The following is a 19,950-nucleotide window of genomic DNA, read 5'->3' on the forward strand; positions in this document are numbered from 1 at the left end:
TTTTTCCTTTGCTGGCTGGCACCAAGTGAAGTTTTGTCAGGAGAGGCGGGGCCTGGAGAGACAGTGAGGGAGGAAAAGGCAGGCTGAAGCAGGCTACTGCAGTACAATGCAGCCACTGCCCCCACCTGGAACAGTTTGCAGCAGAGTGTCTCCAAGGAGATACCTCCCCATGGACACCCTTTCCCTCCCAGCACAGAGGGCAGATTTCACTGCAGCATGACACTAGGACAATTTTTCTGCCACCCAGTGAGCCACATCCAGGCCCACTTCAAGGAAGTCCCAGTCTTAGCCCTGGTCAGGGGCCCTCTTTCCTGGATGTTCACCTAAAGGTGGTACCTTAGCATCCGCTCCTTACAGCTTCTACTCCTATATTCAGTTGTTCTCTTAACTTCTTACTAGCCAACCCCTCATTCCTCTAAGCCCATGTTATAGATAATACATTTTTAAATTTTATTTATTTATTTATTTATTTTTGGCTATGTTGGGTCTTCGTTGCCGCGCGCAGGCTTTCTCTAGTTGCGGCGAGCGGGGGCTACTCTTCGTTGCGGTGCGCGGGCTTCTCACTGTGGTGGCTTCTCTCATTGTGGAGCACGGGCTCTAGGCGCACGGGCTTCAGTAGTTGTGGCTCACGGGCTCTAGAGCGCAGGCTCAGTAGTTGTGGCACACGAGCTTAGTTGCTCTGCGGCATGTGGGATCTTCCCGGACCAGGGATCGAACCCATGTCCCCTGCATTGGCAGGCGGATTCTCAACCACTGCGCCACTGGGGAAGCCCTTAATACATTTTTATAGTAACTGTTCCCTGTTCAAACTGCTGTGTGGTTTCTCTCTTCTGATTGGACCCAGACTGATACAATGGTCAGGAAATATAATAAAATCAGGAAGAGACAGGTAGCTAAGGAAAAAAAAAAACACAGAAGCCAAAGGTCTGAAGGTCTCTTTGAGTTTAAAGACTGGTTATAGGGAGAGTAAAGGAATGAGAGAGCTGGAAGGGTTGGACCCTGTGGCAGAATTTAGGTATAGAGAAGAACTGCTCTCTCCCTTCCTCCTCCCCAGCACCCTTCACACCTCACTCATAAGGTAGGAACTTCCACCAACATTTCTTCTCTCTTGAGAAAGTACTACGGGAGAAGCCCTTGTCATTTTCGTCACCTCGCAGGAAAGAAAAATAAAAAAAAGAAAAGACAAAAGGAGACCTGCGAGCCCTTGATCTGTGTTGGCTCACAGCTCTCGGCTTCGTGGAGCAGGCGCACTCCATCACTGCTCACTGTAGAGGCCCGTAGGTGTGAGGTTAGCCAAAACATGCTGTGCTCCTTCTGGGTGCACATCTCCCTCTCTCCGCCACTGTGGACTCTGAGGTTAACGGCTGGAAGAGGAAGTAACGGGAGGCTCCCACTTCAGCAGGAAATCCCAGCCATGTTTTCCAATCTAGATTTATCAGCAGCAAAGCAGATAGTAAATTTCAATTCTCCTTTAAGCTTTCCTACTAATTTTCCAACTGACTTAAAAGTTAAAAGAGGGTAGAAGGGGGTAATCAGTGTTCTGAAAACCCTAGATTTAGAGCTTTAAATTTCTGAAGAATCTTTTGGTAGAACATTTGTCCACCATGACAGGGACTGGAAGAGGTCACAAGGAGTGTGATGCTAGTGTGGAATGAATGGAGAACCACTGCAGTCAAAGATCTCTAAGAGCAGCAGCTACTAGGTGTTGGACATGACCTCTACTGAAATCATCCAAGTTGAATGTGAATTTAGGATGGAGAGGAAAAATGTAAGCCAAGTTCTAAATATCTTGATGAATACAAGGCAGTGACCAGGATCTGATGGTGACAGTAAATAGAAGAGAGAAGGGTGGCAGAGCTGGTAACACCCGGGCCTTAATGGAAGACTTTTTATAGGAAGGTGAAGGAATAATGCTTGGAAGCCACAAATGGAGAAGTACACAAATGTCATGCCTGATCCAAGTCCTTAAATTCTTTGAGTTTGGGCCAATAAATATCCTTCAGTGAAGGTAGCTGAAGGGTAAACAATAATCTCAGGGAGAAAGCTAGGTTTTATTTAAGGCAACATATAAAATGTTTTGAGAAGACAGTACAAATATACAACCACCACTGGTCTAGATAGCTTAATGGAAAAGGAGTTTCAAAGGGTGGAAAGCAAAGAATAAAAGCCAAAAAGTGTCCAGGAAGAAGCTGTCTCGTACCATGCCATCGGCACCAACTTAGTTTTCCAATAAGCTGGATACAGTGGGAAATGATAAAAAAAAAAAAAAAGATTCATACATACCATAAACACTTTATATAACTTAAAACATAAATGTACACACATGTGCCAATCTTTTGATGTGAGGCCAAGGCCTGTTCTCTGCATATGGATCTGCTGATTGGAGCTATGCGTCTTCTGTCTTACATAAACCACATCCTTCATCTGTGATTTCCAGTTTTGCTTTCTTTAAAGTGGAGGGGAAACATAAAGACACTCGGGAAATCATCTGAATGCAGAGCCCATCTAGATTTTTATCACCGGCCCCCCCCCATATACTTTTAGCCTTGTCCTACCTACACATAATCAATTGCAAAGCTTTTGTAGCTAACCTTTATTAAGTCATTCCAAAGCTGGATTTTTATGGAAACAAAATTCAAAGTCTTTCCTGCACTTGATCAATTTATTTACTCTTCACTTAAACTACATAATTAAAATAAGAAGGAAAACTGGCTAAACAGGTTTGAGGACAAACACAGCACAACTGGTCGTTGGAAAGAAGACCACTTAACTGGTGGAAGCAGGAATGCATGGGCAACCTAAAGAGAAGCTTTTGGCTGAAGAAGACATCTATATGCTGAGGGCAGCAATCCATGTGATTAAATAGAGAATGCAGTTTCAGTTAGTTCAGCAAGTCAGTTAAGAGGAGGCCAATATACAGGTGACAAGACTAACTGTATTTGGAGGTATAGGCAAGGACAGGAGGGATGTGAAGTATTATTAAATGGCTTCAAGTTTCCAAATGAAGAGCTGGCATAAAGACATTTTTTTCTTCCCCATGTGCAACTTTTCCCTTTCCTCAGTCCCTTAATGCCTATGGCTTTTCCTATTTTAGAGAAGAGAAAATAGAACTTTAAGGAACAAGGTAGAAGAATAGTAAGAAGTCTAGAGAAGGGATCTGAAACTCCAGAGCCACTTCTGGGCCCCAAGCTAGTTCCACTTAACTCCTTTTCTTTTAGCATTGACAATCCTGAATTCCTAAATTTAGCTTCCTTTCCTCTTTCACTACTTATATCTTTCCCTCATCTGATTTTTTCTGTAAGGTAACTGGGAAACAACACTCATACTCATTCTCTCTTTCTTCTCACTGGTTTTTCAGGAATGTTACTCATAGTAACCATACAGAAAGGGAAGGGTAACAAAACTAACAAAATCGGAAGTATCTATACTTTCAAGAAATAATCAAAGTAACAATAGTAACTGCCATAGGGCTAGGCCTACCCTATCCTAACACCATCAGTAATTCCCTTCTTATATTTTCCAATACAGGGTACCCCTTTCATGTCCCTATGGAATGGATGGAATCCAGCACTATTCCTCCATGTTCCTCAGTGAAGAGCCCCCAGATTGGGAAGTCTCTTGCCCACTACTCTCCATCAATAAATATTACAAGGTAGGGAATATTGGGTGCTACTAAAAATGGCCATTTATAGATTAACCACCATTTACTGAGCACTTACTATGTTTAATCAATGTATTAAGTGCCTCATGGGTTTCAGGCATCATCTTGTTTAATCCTCACTAAGGTGATATCACCATCACCATCACCACCACCACCACCACCACCACCACCACCACCACCACCATCATCATCATCATCATCATCATCATCATCATCATCATCATCTCCATTTTACACAGAAATTAACAAAGATATAAAGATTAAGTATGATGCTCAAGGTCAGACAGCAAGTAAATAGCAGAGCCAGGATTTGAATCTAGATAACTAGACCTCAGAGGCTGGGCTCTTAACTACTATACCACAATGCCCCTTCCCAGAACATCCAGGTTCAAGTGGAACTCATTTAAAATTTAGAAGAATTACCTTTTTGTTACAAACAATATCACTGATTCCCTTCCCCTAACAATTACTCCCATCCATGCATCACAGGAAAAATTGGTTTAGGGCATTCACTAATTTGTTCTAAAGTGATGTTTACCTGATAAAGACAACAACCCTATTTGGAATGGGGTGATAGAAGTCAATATGCCCATCTATCATGAAAGCAATTCCCACTCAGTACTTTTCACAATCCTTCCCCTTGAGCAAACACACAACCTTCTATGACAAAGTGGAGGGTCAGGGAAAGAGAGGCATGTAGTAGGGTAGGAAAGATGGGTAAACCAAGTAGTTACTGCTTGCAAAGTTACATAATTCAAACTTACTTTTTTGGTACACTTCTTGACAGTGTTGATTAATTCTTGTATTACCAGATCTACACTCTTCAAGGAAGGCCCTTTCAGCTTTACAATTTGTTTTTTGACTATTGCTTCGAATGCCATGTCTGGAGTAAACAACCCTGTCCTGAATGTAAGAAAGAAAGCAGCACATTAGATATTTTAAACTGAATGATATTCAATACTCTTTTTAAAAATGTTTTAATTGACATGCTACTTAAAGCATGCAAAAAGCCTAGTTTAAAAGTTACATAGTGATTTATTCTATCCACAGTATCATTTGTAATAATATCCTTAATACATTCTATAGATGATTAACATTACCTCAAAACAGTTCCCAAAACGTTTTCAAGGCTCATAATGTGACCCCCAATATTTAACTGTCATTTGTCTCAACTCACTGGTTCACAGCAATACAAAGGAATGCTACAACAGAAATGGTGTCCTAAATTTACATTTCTATTTCTAAAGTATTCCAAAAGCAATCCTCTCTTCTCCCTCATGGAGTAGAAAATGATCTTCACTTTCTGAACACTGAAATAGTAGCATTCCTGGACTACACAACATATTCTTTCCAGGAGAGCTGTATTATAGTGAGCTCAGTGGTTCCCAGTTTGAGGTCCTGGGGTGCTGAAGGAAAAGGAAGGCAGTTAAGTGGAACTAGCTTGGAGCCCAGAATGCCTAAATTGTGAATTTACAAAAACGACAAATGATAACCGAAGTAGCAATTATCTTTTCATTTGGATGGAATTAATTCAAACTGATGTCATAACAATGCTTTTCTCATGCTGTACAGAAGCTCAGGAAAGCAGGTATGTGTGTGCATGTGTGCGTGTTTCATAAAAAAGTAAAAAATGATTACTCATATTTAAACAAAAGGTCAATGGAGAAAAGTTACAATAAGAGGGATCCTGAACCCTGACATATGCCATGCCCAAAGACGTGCAGGCTCCAGATGTTGGTGGTTGATCTTCCCCATCCTAGACCCTCCTCCCTCCTCCTTATTTGGTTACCTTCTCTTCCTGAAACACTCAATTTTATGGTACCTCTTTTGGGAGATTTCTTTAACACATCCATTTTAGCAGCCTTATTCTATGTCCCTTCTTATTTACTTAGCACCCTGTGCCCACCTCCGTTTCTAATTGTACTGTAGTAATCATACTATATTGTAATTGTAATTTCTCCACTTTGGATACAGAATAAAATCCACATTGTTTAGTCTGACATTAAAAATTTTCCCCCGTCTGTCCCTAATCTTCCTTTGAGCTTATTTTCCTCCTTCCTTTCACGCACGCTATGTTTCAGCCAAACCAGACCACTTGCTTTTCCACAAACATATTCATACTAATATTTTATGTCTTTTCCTTCATCTATGATGTTCGCTTCACCTTTCCCACAATTTCAGCCTGTCCAAATCCCACCTGTGCTTCAACGACCGGACCAAAAATAACCACTTCCTACAGCTCGCCTCCTCCAGTCCTGCCGCTGACCAGGTCTTCCTTCTCTGAATCCCAGCGTCCTACTTTGCACTACAGTAGTCTGAGCACATATATTAGTCCTGTTACTACACTGGTAGGGAGAGTCGTTATTGTCTTTATCTTTGTTTTCCCCACAAGGAGGGATCCCTTGCTCATCATTGGCACTCAGTGTGAGCAGAACGAAGAAGGACCATCAGGTGGGTCCCCAGTGGGCAAAGATGGTTTCTATTATTCAAATAACTAACAGAATCAGTTGGGAACAAAACTCTTCAAATTAAGTGTATTTAAGGGCATAAATAATCACACCATTAATATGTCTTATACTCAGGACACTGTGCACTTCTTATCATCTTATAGGCAAATGAACTCCAGAATAATAGTAACAACCAATCTCTTCTGTTGGTATGCATGTAAATCAGAAATCTACAATCCTGAATTAGTGAGCTTTTGCAGTTACATTCAACCAAAATGTAACTGGTAAGGAGTTTTAAAAGCCAAGTAAAACTACTGTATTTGATTAAGTAAAATACTTTATGACCCACCCCCCCAAAACGTAATTTGCATTTATCAAATCGGTATGTTCACATACTAGCTCTGCCCAGCTAAAGAGCAAGACATAGTTTCTGTACCAAATGTATTCTGGATTTGAGGGACAGGGAGTAGAATTAATAGGGAACTAGAAATCCTGTTGAAGGTTAAGAAAAAAACTTTGGATATGGTTATACATGTTGTCTCCTTTTCACTTTGTGAATGCATATTTGCCCATACTATTTGAGACTTGTAGAGGAGATTTTCTAAATTTTGTAAGGATAGATAATTCAAATGTCATAACTCCTTTGGAAAATCACCCATCACATGCACTCTCAGGGTCAAGTTTTGCTCTCTCAGCTTCTGTTCCCAAAATAGTCTAAAGTTGGCCCTGTGGCAAAAGCTGAGATACAACTGGCCAATGGACTGAGGACCCCTCCTTCATGTAAGATGATCATGAGGTAGGCAACCTGTCTTCTTACCTTGAATTCAGGACACCTCAATTTAACATATGCTCCATTACATTGTATTTAGCCCACTATACATGAACTCAAGAAATGTGTGTTTTAAATTCATTAATTTTTTTATCAATTGTTTTTATCAATTCATTTGTTTTTTATCATTTATTTCTGTAATGAAAGTAAATGAAAATAATCCCACTTCATACAAGGGTGAATTCAGGTACAGGTTCTCCTCCCAGCCTCATGTCCCTCCGCTCTTCCTCTACATTCCTAACTCCAGTCCAAATGTATGGCTTCCTGCTCCATGAATACGTGCTGCCCTTTACCACCTCCATGCCTTTGCTCACATTACTTCCCTCCACCTTAAGCCCCCTCTTTTCTCCTCCAGCCTCAACAATCTCCCTCCTCTCACACCTTATTGCATTGCCACCTACCCCATACACACACAAACGGACACACACAAACGGACGGACACACACACACACACACAAGCACATGTATCCACACAGACACCTTTGCTTGTTGAAATCATTCTTGTTCTCAAAACAAGCAAGGTGTGACTCTAAAGTAACCACCTTCATTAATCTTTCCCAATCTTGCTCCATAAATCCAGCCAAAATTAATCTATTTGGTCTCTGTATAAGTAATGATCACTTATGAGCAAGTCTGGCCTCTGTCCCTGAAATACAGAGCCCTGAAGAACAAGGTCTTGTTCATCAGTAAATCCCTGATTGTTCAGAGCACAGTGCTGTGAGGGCAGAAAGGGTTTTTGTTTTTTTAGTTGTAAACAGACAGCATGCCAATACTAGAAATTACCATTGAATCCAAACGAGGATTTCCTATTTCTTACTCCCACCTCTATATTCTACTCTGCTCAGTTGATGAAAAGGCTACTTCACTAGCCATTCATAAACATTAACTTTTTTTAGTAGCTTGAACTGAAGACAAGGAAAACGTGAAGCACTTGCCTGATACCATGTATGTTTTTGATTGCATAGCTTATTTCTCTTCGCAGTTCTTTCTCATTGAACTCCATCTGCAGATGCAAAATGAGCCACAGTTATGACACTTAATTCCTTTGAATAATAATATCGTTGAATATTAAAAAATGAGAATAACTTGACTCCGTTATTAATAAAGACCCATGTCTTTCCTAACCTAAACCCAGATGGTCAAAACATCTGTTTATATAAAGTTCAAGGCAACATAGAACGTTAGGCATTTCTGGGAGTTTTAGTGCAGCAGATTTTAACTCTATTATCGATAAGGAGTGCTGTGCATAAAGGATGACTTCTGGACATAAATCTGGCAATTCATTTGAATATATAATTCTTCATTCTTTTGCTGAATATAGTAAATGTATTCACATATGAATGCATAAGTAAGAGTGTCACCTGATGTACAACAGCAGTCCAGCTGTGCTGAGATTAACAATGGCTGTCTTTTCTCCCTGGCCATTTTAACCACCTGAGTTCAAAGCCTCTTTAAAAGAGGAAATTAATAATATTTTGCCAATCCAACACAGGATAGACTACTGTATAAAAATTTCCCATAAGTTCTAGGTATCTTACATTTATTTGGAAGTAGGATCAAAGTGTCATAGAGCTTAGACCTGGAAGGGACATCAAGAGAACATTTGATTCAGCCCCTAACTTTTGAGATTTGGCCTCTGCAGCCTCATTATCTGTCCATTTTCCCCCCTCACACTTTATGCCATAGAGCAATGAACTGCTTTAGTTCCACAGCTCAGCCTTTACCATTCCTCCCTTTCTGTCTGGAACAACCTCTCCCTCGACTAATCCCACCTCTTCCTGCTTAACTAGCTGCTCATCCTTCTTAAGTCAGCTCAGAAGCCAGGCTCCTTTACACAGTGGGACTGGAATTCATGTCTGTGGGCCTTGTTTCCATAGCACTCTGCGTGGAAGTTTGTAACTTAACCTAGCACATTTTAATTAAACTGTCTATTTACCCATCTGCCTCCCACATCAAGAAATAAGCACTCGCCATTGTATGTAAGGCAAGTAACATAGTCCCTAAAACTACCTAGCTGCCTATTGGGCATTTCAAACTGAACATATCCAAAACAAAACTCTTGAGTCATACTTCCATACTGAACTGTTTCTCAGTTCCCCTCATCTGATAGGCACTAACATTTGCTCAATTGTGCCAGCCAAAATCTTGGGAGTCATCTTGAATCCTCTCTTTTTTGCATCTCCCATATCATTCCAACCCCCATTGACTCTACCTCCAAAATCACAAATCCATCCACTTCTCTCAAGCCTCTCTTCTGAGGAATTTTTACTATAAAGCTAAAGAAGTTTAAGTTTCAGGACTTCTCCCTTGCATAAGCTCCTTCCAAGATGCATGTCTGTGTTTATAATTTTGTATTCTTCTCCTTCAAGGGGGTCCCCAAAATTGTACAGGCTTCAGGCCCCACAGAAAGTGGATCCACCCCTGCTCTGGCCCTACTGTTTAACTCACCTTGTCTCCCTCAGTCCACTCTTGCCCCTTTACAATCCAACCCACACAGTGTTCTTTTAAAATCACCAACCAAATCCAGTCACCAACCAAATCCTTAAAACTCTCCCCTAACTTTCCATTGTTAAATGTAAACACTTCACAGCAACATAGAAAGCCCTGCGTAAACTGGGCACTTCCTTCCTCTGAATTCATTTTCTTTCCCCCAACCCATTCATCAGCTCTACCCCAGCCTCAGCTGTTCCTCGCCTGCTGTACAGGTGCTTATTCTAGGGCTTTGTCCTTGGCTTCCTGCCTTGAACAACCTTCTTCCTTCATATACTTACAGGTGACCTCTTCATGCCATTCAGGTATGCTTTAAAGGCCCCGTAGTCAGAGAGACCTTGCCTGAATATTCCATCAAAACTGGCTTAGCCAATGGGGAACTACAGATAATTGTTTCCAGGTAGTGCCTGAGTTATCTACCAAGTTTTATCATTTGTATTTTTCACAAAATGTTAATTCCAATGTGCTTACACTTATATTCTACTTTTTCAATTACCCTTCTTATGTGAAGAGTTTCTGATTCTTAGTCTTTAATTTTTTTCATCTTATATAATCCAATAAATTGATATTCCATAAAAAATTTTAAGTAAATGTTAGATCTTATGCTTGACCAAAAAGAAGTGGCTTATGCAACTCCCCTCTCTCTCATATTATGTTACATAATAATACTTGATATTTTTTCCTTATTTGTTAATTTTCTGTTTTTTCCCACCAGACAGTATCTCTGTCTTGATCCCTGGCACGTAGATCACTGGTACACAGTAGGTACTCAAGAAATATTTTTAAATTAATTAGACAACAAATAAACCAACTAGTCGTTCAATTATCGAAATGTCATTAGATCCCATTAAATAAAATCAGAACCATCAGTAAGAAAATAACTTTTCTCCGGGCCTCCCTGGTGGCGCAGTGGTTAAGAGTCCGCCTGCCGATGCAGGGGATACGGGTTCGTGCCCCGGTCTGGGAGGATCCCATATGCCGCGGAGCGGCTGGGCCCGTGAGCCATGGCCGCTGGGCCTGCGCATCCGGAGCCTGTGCTCCGCAACGGGAGAGGCCACAACAGTGAGGGGCCCGCATACCGCAAAAAGAAAAAAAAAAAAAAAGAAAATAACTTTTCTCCTAAATCTCATTACCTGAGTATGGAGGCTTTTGTTTAAAGAAACCCACTTACCACTCACATAACATTTTATGAAAAGTTATGTAGAAAAGAATATAGAAATGAAATGAAACAAAAGGAAGAATAACATTTGGTACAAACCTTTACTATCTCAAAAGGAAAACGTTCATGGAAAATACGATTGATTTTAGCACCCCCTGAGAGCTCCAGGGTATCTACTTGATCCCCTGACCCTTCAATTCTCTTCTCAAAGTCCACAGCGAATTGCTGAACCATCCTATAATTGTGAAAGAGAAATAAATTCAAGTTAAAGTTACAAGGTTTCACATTTTTCATTTTAATTTGCTATGGTTAGCAATTCTTTTCCTGGTGTTTTTAGCGGCACCTACTGGCAGAATTAACACTGCACTCTATTCATTACTCAAAACGTAACTATATGAAATACAGGTTATTAAGATTTATTTCAGACATTCAATTTAAAATATATATTTTATAAGTAAGGAACCAAGATGGCAGAGTAGAAGGATGTGCTCTCACTCCCTCTTGCAAGAACACCAGAATCACAACTAGCTGCTGGACAGTCATCGACAGGAAGACACTGGAACTCAGCAGAAAACATACCCCACATCCAAAGACAAGGAGGAGCCACAATGAGACGGTAGGAGGGGCGCAAACACAATAAAATCAAATCCCATAATGGCTGGGTGGGTGACTCACAAACTGGAGAACACTTATACCACAGAAGTCCACCCACTGCAGTGAAGGTTCTGAGTCCCACGTCAGGCTTCCCAACCTGGAGGGCCGGCAACAGGAGGAGGAATTCCTAGAGAATCAGACTTTGAAGCCTAGTGGGAATTGATTGCAGGACTTCAACAGGACTGGGGGAAACAGAGACTCCACCCTTGGAGGGCACACACAAAGTAGTGTGCGCATCGGGACCCAGGGGAAGGAGCAGTGACCCCAGGGGAGACTGAACCAGACCTACCTGCTAGTGTTGGAGGGTCTCCTGCAGAGGTGGGGGGTGGCTGTGGCTCACCGTGGGGACAAGGACACTGGCAGCAGAAGTTCTGGGAAGTACTCCTTGGCGTGAGCCCTCCCAGAGTCAGTCATTAGCCCCACCAAAGAGCCCAGGTAGGCTCCAGTGTTGGGTTGCCTCAGGCCAAACAACCAACAGGGAGGAAACCCAGCCCCACCTATCAACAGTCAAGTGGATTAAAGATTTACTGAGCTCTGCCCACCAGAGCAACAGTCAGCTCTACCCACCACCAGTCCCTCCCATCAAGCCTCTTAGATAGCCTCATCCACCAGAGGGCAGAGAGCAGAAGCAACAAGAACCACAATCCTGCAGCCTGTGGACCAAAAACCACATTCACAGAAAGATAGACAAGATGAAAATGCAGAGGCTATGTACCAGAGGAAGGAACAATATAAAACCACAGAAAAACGACTAACTGAAGTGGAGACAGGCAACCTTCCAGAAAAAGAATTCAGAATAATGATAGTGAAGATGATCCAGGACCTCTGAGAAAGAATGGAGGCAAAGATCGAGAAGATGCAAGAAATGTTTAACAAAGACCTAGAAGAATTAAAGAACAAACAAACAGAGATGAACAATACAGTAACTGAAATGAAAACTACACTAGAAGGAATCAATAGCAGACTAACTGAGGCAGAAGAACGGATAAGTGACCTGGAAGACAGAATGGTGGAACTCACTGCTGCAGAACAGAATAAAGAAAAAAAAAATGAAAAGAAATGAAGACAGCCTAAGAGACCTCTGGGACAACATTAAACGCAACAACATCCGCATTATATGGGTCCCAGAAGGAGAAGACAGAGAGAAAGGACCCGAGAAAATATTTGAAGAGATTATAGTTGAAAACTTCCCTAAACATGGGAAAGGAAACAGCCACCCAAGTCCAGGAAGTGCAGCGAGTCCCATACAGGATAAACCAAAGGAGAAACATAGTAATCAAATTGACAAAAATTAAAGACAAAGAAAAATTATTGAAAGCAGCAAGGTAAAAACAACAAATAACATACAAAGGAACTCCCATAAGGTTAACAGCTGGTTTCTCACCAGAAACTCTACAAGCCTGAAGGGAGTGGCATGATATACTTAAAGTGATGAAAGGGAAGAACCTACAACCAAGATTACTCTACCTTGCAAGGATCTCATTCAAATTCAATGCAGAAATCAAACACTTTACAGACAAGCAAAGGCTAAGAGAATTCAGCACCACCAAACCAGCTTTACAACAAATGCTAAAGGAACTTCCCTAAGTGGGAAATACAAGAGAAGAAAAGGATCTACAAAAACAAACCCAAAACATTTAAGAAAATGGTCATAGGAACATACATATGGATAATTACCTTAAATGTGAATGGATTAAATGCTCCACCCAAAAGACACAGGCTTGCTGAATGGATAAAAAACAAGATCCATATTTATGCTGTCTACAAGAGACTGACTTCAGACCTAGGGACACATACAGACTGAAAGTGAGGGGATGGAAAAAGATATTCCATGCAAATGGAAATCAAAAGAAAGCTGGAGTAGCTATACTCATATCAGATAACATAGACTTTAAAATAAAGAATGTTACAAGAGACAAGGAAGGACACTACATAATGATCAAGGGATCAATCCAAGAAGAATATATAACAATTATAAACATATATGCCCCCAACATAGGAGCACCTCAATACATAAGGCAACTGCTAACAGCTACAAAAGAGAAAATCGACAGTACCACAATAATAGTGGGGGATTTTAACACCTCATTTACAACAATGGACAGATCATCCAGACAGAAAATTAATACGGAAACACTAGCTTTAAATGACACTGTAGACCAGATAGATTCAATTGATATTTATAGAACATTCCATCCAAAATCAGCAGATTACACTTTCTTCTCAAGTGCGCATGGAACATTCTCCAGGATAGATCACATCTTGGGTCACAAATCAATCCTCAGTAAATTTAAGAAAACTGAAATCATATCAAGCATCTTTTCTGACCACGACGCTATGAGATTAGAAATGAATTACAAGGAAAAAAATGTAAGAAACACAAGCACATGGAGGCTTAACAATACGTTACTAAATAATCAAGAGATCACTGAAGAAATCAAAGAGGAAATCAAAAAATAGCTAGAGACAAATGACAATGAAAACACGATGATCCAAAACCTATGCGATGCAGCAAAAGCAGTTCTAAGAAGGAAGTTAATAGCTATACAAGCCTACCTCAAGAAACAAGAAAAATCTCAAATAAACAATCTGAACTTACACCTAAAGAAACTAGAAAAAGAAGAACAAACAAAATACAAAGTTAGCAGAAGGAAAGAAATCATAAAGATGAGAGCAGAAATAAATGAAAGAAAAACAAAGAAAACAATAGCAAAGATAAATAAAACTAAAAGCTGGTTCTTGGAGAAGATAAACAAAATTGAGAAACCATTAGCAAGGCTCATCAAGAAAAAGAGGGAGAGGACTGAAATCAATAAAATTAGAAATGAAAAAGGAGAAGTTACAACAGACACCACAGAAATACAAAGCATCCTAAGAGACTACTAAAAGCAACTCTATGCCAATAAAATGGACAACCTGGAAGAAATGGACAAATTCTTAGAAAGGTATAACCTTCCAAGACTGAACCAGGAAGAAATAGAAAATATGAACAGACCAATCACAAGTCATGAAATTGAAACTGTGATTAAAAAGCTTCCAACAAACAACAGTCCAGGAAGATGGCTTCACAGGTGAATTCTATCAAACATTTAGAGAAGAGCTAACACCCATGCTTCTCAAACTGTTCCAAAAAATTGTGGAGGAAGGAACACTCCCAAACTCATTCTATGAGGCCACCATCACCCTGATACCAAAACCAGACAAAGGTACTACAACAAAAGAAAATTAGAGACCAATATCACTGATGAATATAGATGCAAAAATCCTCAATAGAATACTAGCAAACAGAATACAACAGCACATTAAAAGGATCATACACCATGATCAAGTGGGATTTATCCCACGGATGCAAGGATTCTTCAATATACGCAAATCAATCAATGTGATACACCATATTGACAAATTGAAGATTAAAAACCATATGATCACCTCAATAGATGTAGAAAAAGCTTTTGACAAAATTCAACACCCATTTATGATAAAAACTCTCCAGAAAGTGGGCATAGAGGGAAACTACCTCAACATAATAAAGGCCATGTATGACAAACCCACAGCTAACATCATTCTCAATGGTGAAAAATGAAAGCACTTCCTCTAAGATCCGGAATGAGACAAGGATGTCCACTCTTACCACTATTATTCAACATAATATTGGAAGTCCTAGCCATGGCAATCAGAGAAGAAAAAGAAATAAAAGGAATACAAATTGGAAAAGAAGAAGTAAAACTCTCACTGTTTGCAGATGACGTGATACTATACATACAGAATCCTTAAAATGCCACCATAAAATTACTAGAGCTAATCAATGAATTTGGTAAAGTTTCAGGATACAAAATTAATGCACAGAAATCTCTTGCATTCCTATACACTAATGATGAAAAATCTGAAAGAGAAATTATGGAAACACTCCCATTTACTACTGCAACAAAAAGAATAAAATACCTAGGAATAAACCTACCTAGGAAGACAAAAGACCTGTATGCAGAAAATTATAAGACACTGATGAAAGAAATTAAAGATGATACCAACAGATGGAGAGATATACCATGTTCTTGGATTGGAAGAATCAATATTGTGAAAATGGCTATACTACTCAAAGCAATCTACAGATTCAATGCAATCCCTACCAAATTACCAATGGCATTTTTTACAGAACTAGAACAAATCATCTCAAAATTTGTATGGAGACACAAAAGACCGCAAATAGCCAAAGCAGTCTTGAGGGGAAAAAACGGACCTGGAGAAATCAGGCTCCCTGACTTAAGACTATACTACAAAGCTACAGTAATCAAGACAATATGGTACTGGCACAGAAACAGAAACATAGATCAATGGAACAGGATAGAAAGCCCAGAGATAAACCCACGCAACTATGGTCAACTAATCTATGACAAAGGAGGCAAGGATATACAATGGAGAAAAGACAATCTCTTCAGTAAGTTGTGCTCGGAAAACTATACAGCTACATGTAAAAGAATGAAATTAGAACACTCCCTAACACCATCCACAAAAATAAACTCAAAATGGATTCGAGACCTAAATGTAAGACCAGACACTATAGAACTCTTAGAGGAAAACATAGGAAGAACACTCTTTGACATAAATCACAACAAGATCTTTTTTGATCCACCTCCTAGAGTAATGGAAATAAAAACAAAAATAAACAAATGGGACCTAATGAAACTTAAAAGCTTTTGTACAGCAAAGGAAAACTTAAACAAGACGAAAAGACAACCCTCAGAATGGGAGAAAATATTTGCAAACGAATCAACGGACAAAGGATTAATCTCCAAAATATATAAACAGCTCATGCAGCTCAATATTAAAGAAACAAACATCCCAATCCAAAAATGCGCAGAAGACCTAAATAGACATTTCTCCAAAGAAGATATAGAGATGGCCAAGAAGCACATGAAAAGCTGCTCAACATCACTAATTATTAGAGAAATGCAAATCAAAACTACAATCAGGTATCACCTCACACCAGTTAGAATGGGCATCATCAGAAAATGTACAAACAACAAATGCTGTAGAGGGTGTGGAGAAAAGGGAACCCTCTTGCACTGTTGGTGGGAATGTAAATGGATACAGCCACTATGGAGAACAGTACGGAGTTTCCTTAAAAAAGTAAAAATAGAATTACCATATGATCCAGCAATCCCACTACTGGGCACATACCCAGAGAGAACCATAATTCAAAAAGACACATGCACCCCAATGTTCATTACAGCACTATTTACAATAGCCAGGTCATGGAAGCAACCTAAATGCCCATTGTCAGACGAATGGATAAAGAGGTTGTGGTACATATATACAGTGGAGTATTACTCAGCCATAAAAGGAAAGAAATTGAGTCATTTGTTGAGACGTGGATGGATCTAGAGACTGTCATACAGAGTGAAGTAAGTCAGAAAGAGAAAAACAAATATCGTATATTAACGCATGTATGTGGAACCTAGAAAAATGGTACAGATGAACTGGTTTGTAGGGCAGAAGTTGAGACACAGATGTAGAGAACAAATGTATGGACGCCAAGGGGGGAAAACCGCGGTGGGGTGGGGATGGTGGTGTGATGAATTGGGCGATTGGGATTGACATGTACACACTGATGTGTATAAAATTGATGACTAATAAGAACCTGCAGTATAAAAAAACAAACAAACAAACAAAACAACTAATACTAAACTTTCTTTGGGTTACTTGTATGGAAATATGTTAATATAAATGTTTCAGACATTACCTGAAATTTCTAAAAAAAAACCACCACCACCACCACCAACAACAACAACAACAAAAACAAAAACCCCTCTAGGATCCACCCACCTCTGTTAATTTTTTCATTAAGGTCTCTTGATCCCAGGTTCGAACTACACTCTTTCTTAAAAAAATGATTCTATTGAAGTATAGTTGATTTACAATGTTGTGTTAATTTCTGCTGTACAGCAAAGTGATTCAGTTATACATATACACATTCTTTTTCAAATTATTTTCTATTATGGTTTATCACAAGATATTTAATATAGTTTCCTGTGCCAACTGCACTCTTTAGAGTTCATCAAACAGTACCACAGTTGTCTAGCGTCTGTCTCTGGTCTCCTCCTCTTAATTTCCCTGTCTGAGCATAGGTTCGGAAGAGACCTTCCTCTTTCTTCCCCATCTTTGTGCCTTCCCCATCCTAAGTCCCCACATGCTCAGATGCAGGTACTTGGCCCATGATGTTGCCCTTTCCCTTTCTCTCCACCAAAAACTCCTGGGGTTCCTTGGCTCTGATTCTACACTGCAGTGACTCACTCTCCTTTTCTTTTTAAAGTCCAGTTTCCTTATCATGGCTTTGAGTTCCCTTCTGCCTTTAAGTCCTGAACTGCCTCCCCAGCTTCATCTCCTACCCCTCCAGTCTACACTCCATCTGCTCCACCCTTCCATCCACCTGACTGTTCCCAGGCATTCTCCACTCATGCATTTTTCCTTGTCTTTGCCCTGGCTGTCCTCTGCCTTCAGTGTCCTTTTTACCATCCTTTACCCATGGAAATTCTACTTCTTCTTAAAGCTTTGCTGAGTTCTAATAGCCCTTCCTCTGTAAAGCTTTCCCTGCTTCCCCAGTTAGAACAAATCAGAACTGACTGCAGTTCCCCACTCTGCTTGTATTTTCCAGTGCTACCTGCTCAGGATATCGTTCTTCATGAAAAAGTTATCATATTATGTAGGTAAGGACTGGATCCTCAGCAAGGTATCACATTGGAAAACAATTTGCTAAATTGTTTGATCTAAGATGTTAATTAGCTGATAAAGTTTAACTTACAAATATAGGAGGCAGGTAATTACAGTAGACAGACTATATCATTGAGAGTCAGGAGACCTGGATTGAATCTCAGCTCTGATTCCTCCCTTTATCCCTCCCTACCTCCCTTTCTTCCTTCCCAAAATGAGGTTGGCAAAGTAAACATCAGCCGAGTAATGCAGGGCCTTGCAGCCCATGCTAACTGTAAACAGAAATCATTAAAAGATCCTAAGGAGAGGATTGAGAAGATCAGGTTTCTGCTTTGGAGGGATTTTTGGTTTGTTTGTTTGTTCTTGTAAAATATACATAACATTTACCATTTTAATTCTTTTTAGGTATATAGTTCAATGGCATTAAGTACATTCACATTGTTGTGAAACTATCACCACCATCCATCTCCAGAACTTTTTCACCTTCCTAAAGTGAGATTCGGTATCTATTAAAAAATAACTCCCCATTCTCCTCTCCCCCTACCCCTGGCAACCACCATTCTACTTTCTGTCTCTATGAATTTGACTCTTCTAGGTACCTCATATGAATGGAATCATACAGTATTAGTCCTTTTGTGTTTGGCTTATTTCACTCAGCGTAATATCTTTAAGGTTCATCATGTTGTAGCATGTGTCAGAATTTCCTACATTTTTAGGGCTGAAGCATACTCCATTGAATGTATATACAAAAAAAACCCTCATGTTTTGTTTATCCATTCATACATCAGTGAACATTTGTGTTGTTTCCATCTTTGGCTATTGTGAATAATGCTCCTATGAATGTACAAATACCTGTTCAAGTCTTTGCTTTTAATTCTTTTGAATACGTACCCACAAGTAGAAAATAATAATAAAATAATAATAAAATATATATTTTAAATATCTGTGTCATTAAATGCATTCGCCCATTTAGTTGCAACCATAAAATGGTATTTTAAAATACTTAAATTGAGAATTAAAGTTAAGCAATAAAACCTTATATATAATAGTCAAATGAGCCACAACTCCTGTGACATTACAATCACCTAGTGTTCCAACTGCTCCAGCTGAGCCACCTCATACTTCATGACCTACTCTCTTCCCTGGGTCCAGCATCCCAGACCTCATTCTGCCAGAACAATATAAATTTCTGACTCCCCTCCCATGCCCCTCTACAACTAGATCTAGCCTTGTTTTCCAATGACTCCTCAGAATTTAATAAAATTAAAACTCCTTACCCCATCACCTAAGATTCTCCGTGGTCTGGCCCTGGATGCCCCATCTCTTACTTCTCATCCCCACTCACCTTCGAAGCCAACCATAAAGAAGCTATTTGCAGTTCCCCACATGTACCAAATCTCTGTGCTTTTACACTTGTTTTCCTTTCTGCTCTGCCTTGTGCTTCTATGTCTGGCTAATTTTCATCTGTCCTTCAAGACTCAGTTCAAGCATTAGTTTTTACAGGAAACTTTCCATGATCCACAGTCCTATTCCCCACCACCACTCATTGCCACCCAGATGAAGGGCCCCTCCTTGGCTTTCTCAGAATATTTTCAGCATAGCACTTAGCAGAGTACATCACCATCGTGCATCTATCAGTCTCTCTCCAAAGGGCAAGGACCATGCATTTTATTTATTTCCCCCTGTCTGGCATATGAGAGGTACTCAGTAAGTTCAATGAAGAAATGAATTACCTCAAGGCAGTTGGTAAAAAACAAATATATTATAGAGAAAAAATGACTACTTGTATTTGTGATTAGTAGGTTTAGAAACTCTAATTTTGACATACTGGCACACTTTCAAATTCAAAATCTGTTAGATTAGGAAAAAAAATCCAAACCACCTAAAACTTGAACCTTTTACTCTCTTTCATCAAAATCATGGATGAATTAAAAGTAACTGCAAATATTTAGGCCAGAAAACTTAGAATATAATTAGATGTAGCTATGTTCATGCGTATGCT

The 19,950-nt window shown here is 39.7% G+C and overlaps 1 protein-coding gene across 8 annotated transcripts in view; it reads right to left on the reverse strand.

The window, feature by feature from the left end:
- The window catches only part of DNM3 (dynamin 3), a 576,796-nt gene that overhangs the window by 358,293 nt on the left and 198,553 nt on the right, over positions 1 to 19,950 (reverse strand). For all 8 annotated transcript variants that reach the window (XM_060091253.1, XM_060091252.1, XM_060091255.1 and 5 more), the window contains exons 8-10: positions 10,686 to 10,821; positions 7,873 to 7,940; positions 4,426 to 4,564 (exon numbers count right to left, since the gene is read on the reverse strand). In XM_060091253.1, the coding sequence (XP_059947236.1) occupies positions 4,426 to 4,564; positions 7,873 to 7,940; positions 10,686 to 10,821 (343 nt within the window). The remainder of the gene's footprint in view (positions 1 to 4,425; positions 4,565 to 7,872; positions 7,941 to 10,685; positions 10,822 to 19,950) is intronic.

The sequence above is a fragment of the Mesoplodon densirostris genome, chromosome 2 (genome assembly GCF_025265405.1).
Source record: "Mesoplodon densirostris isolate mMesDen1 chromosome 2, mMesDen1 primary haplotype, whole genome shotgun sequence".
Lineage (NCBI taxonomy): Eukaryota > Metazoa > Chordata > Mammalia > Artiodactyla > Ziphiidae > Mesoplodon > Mesoplodon densirostris.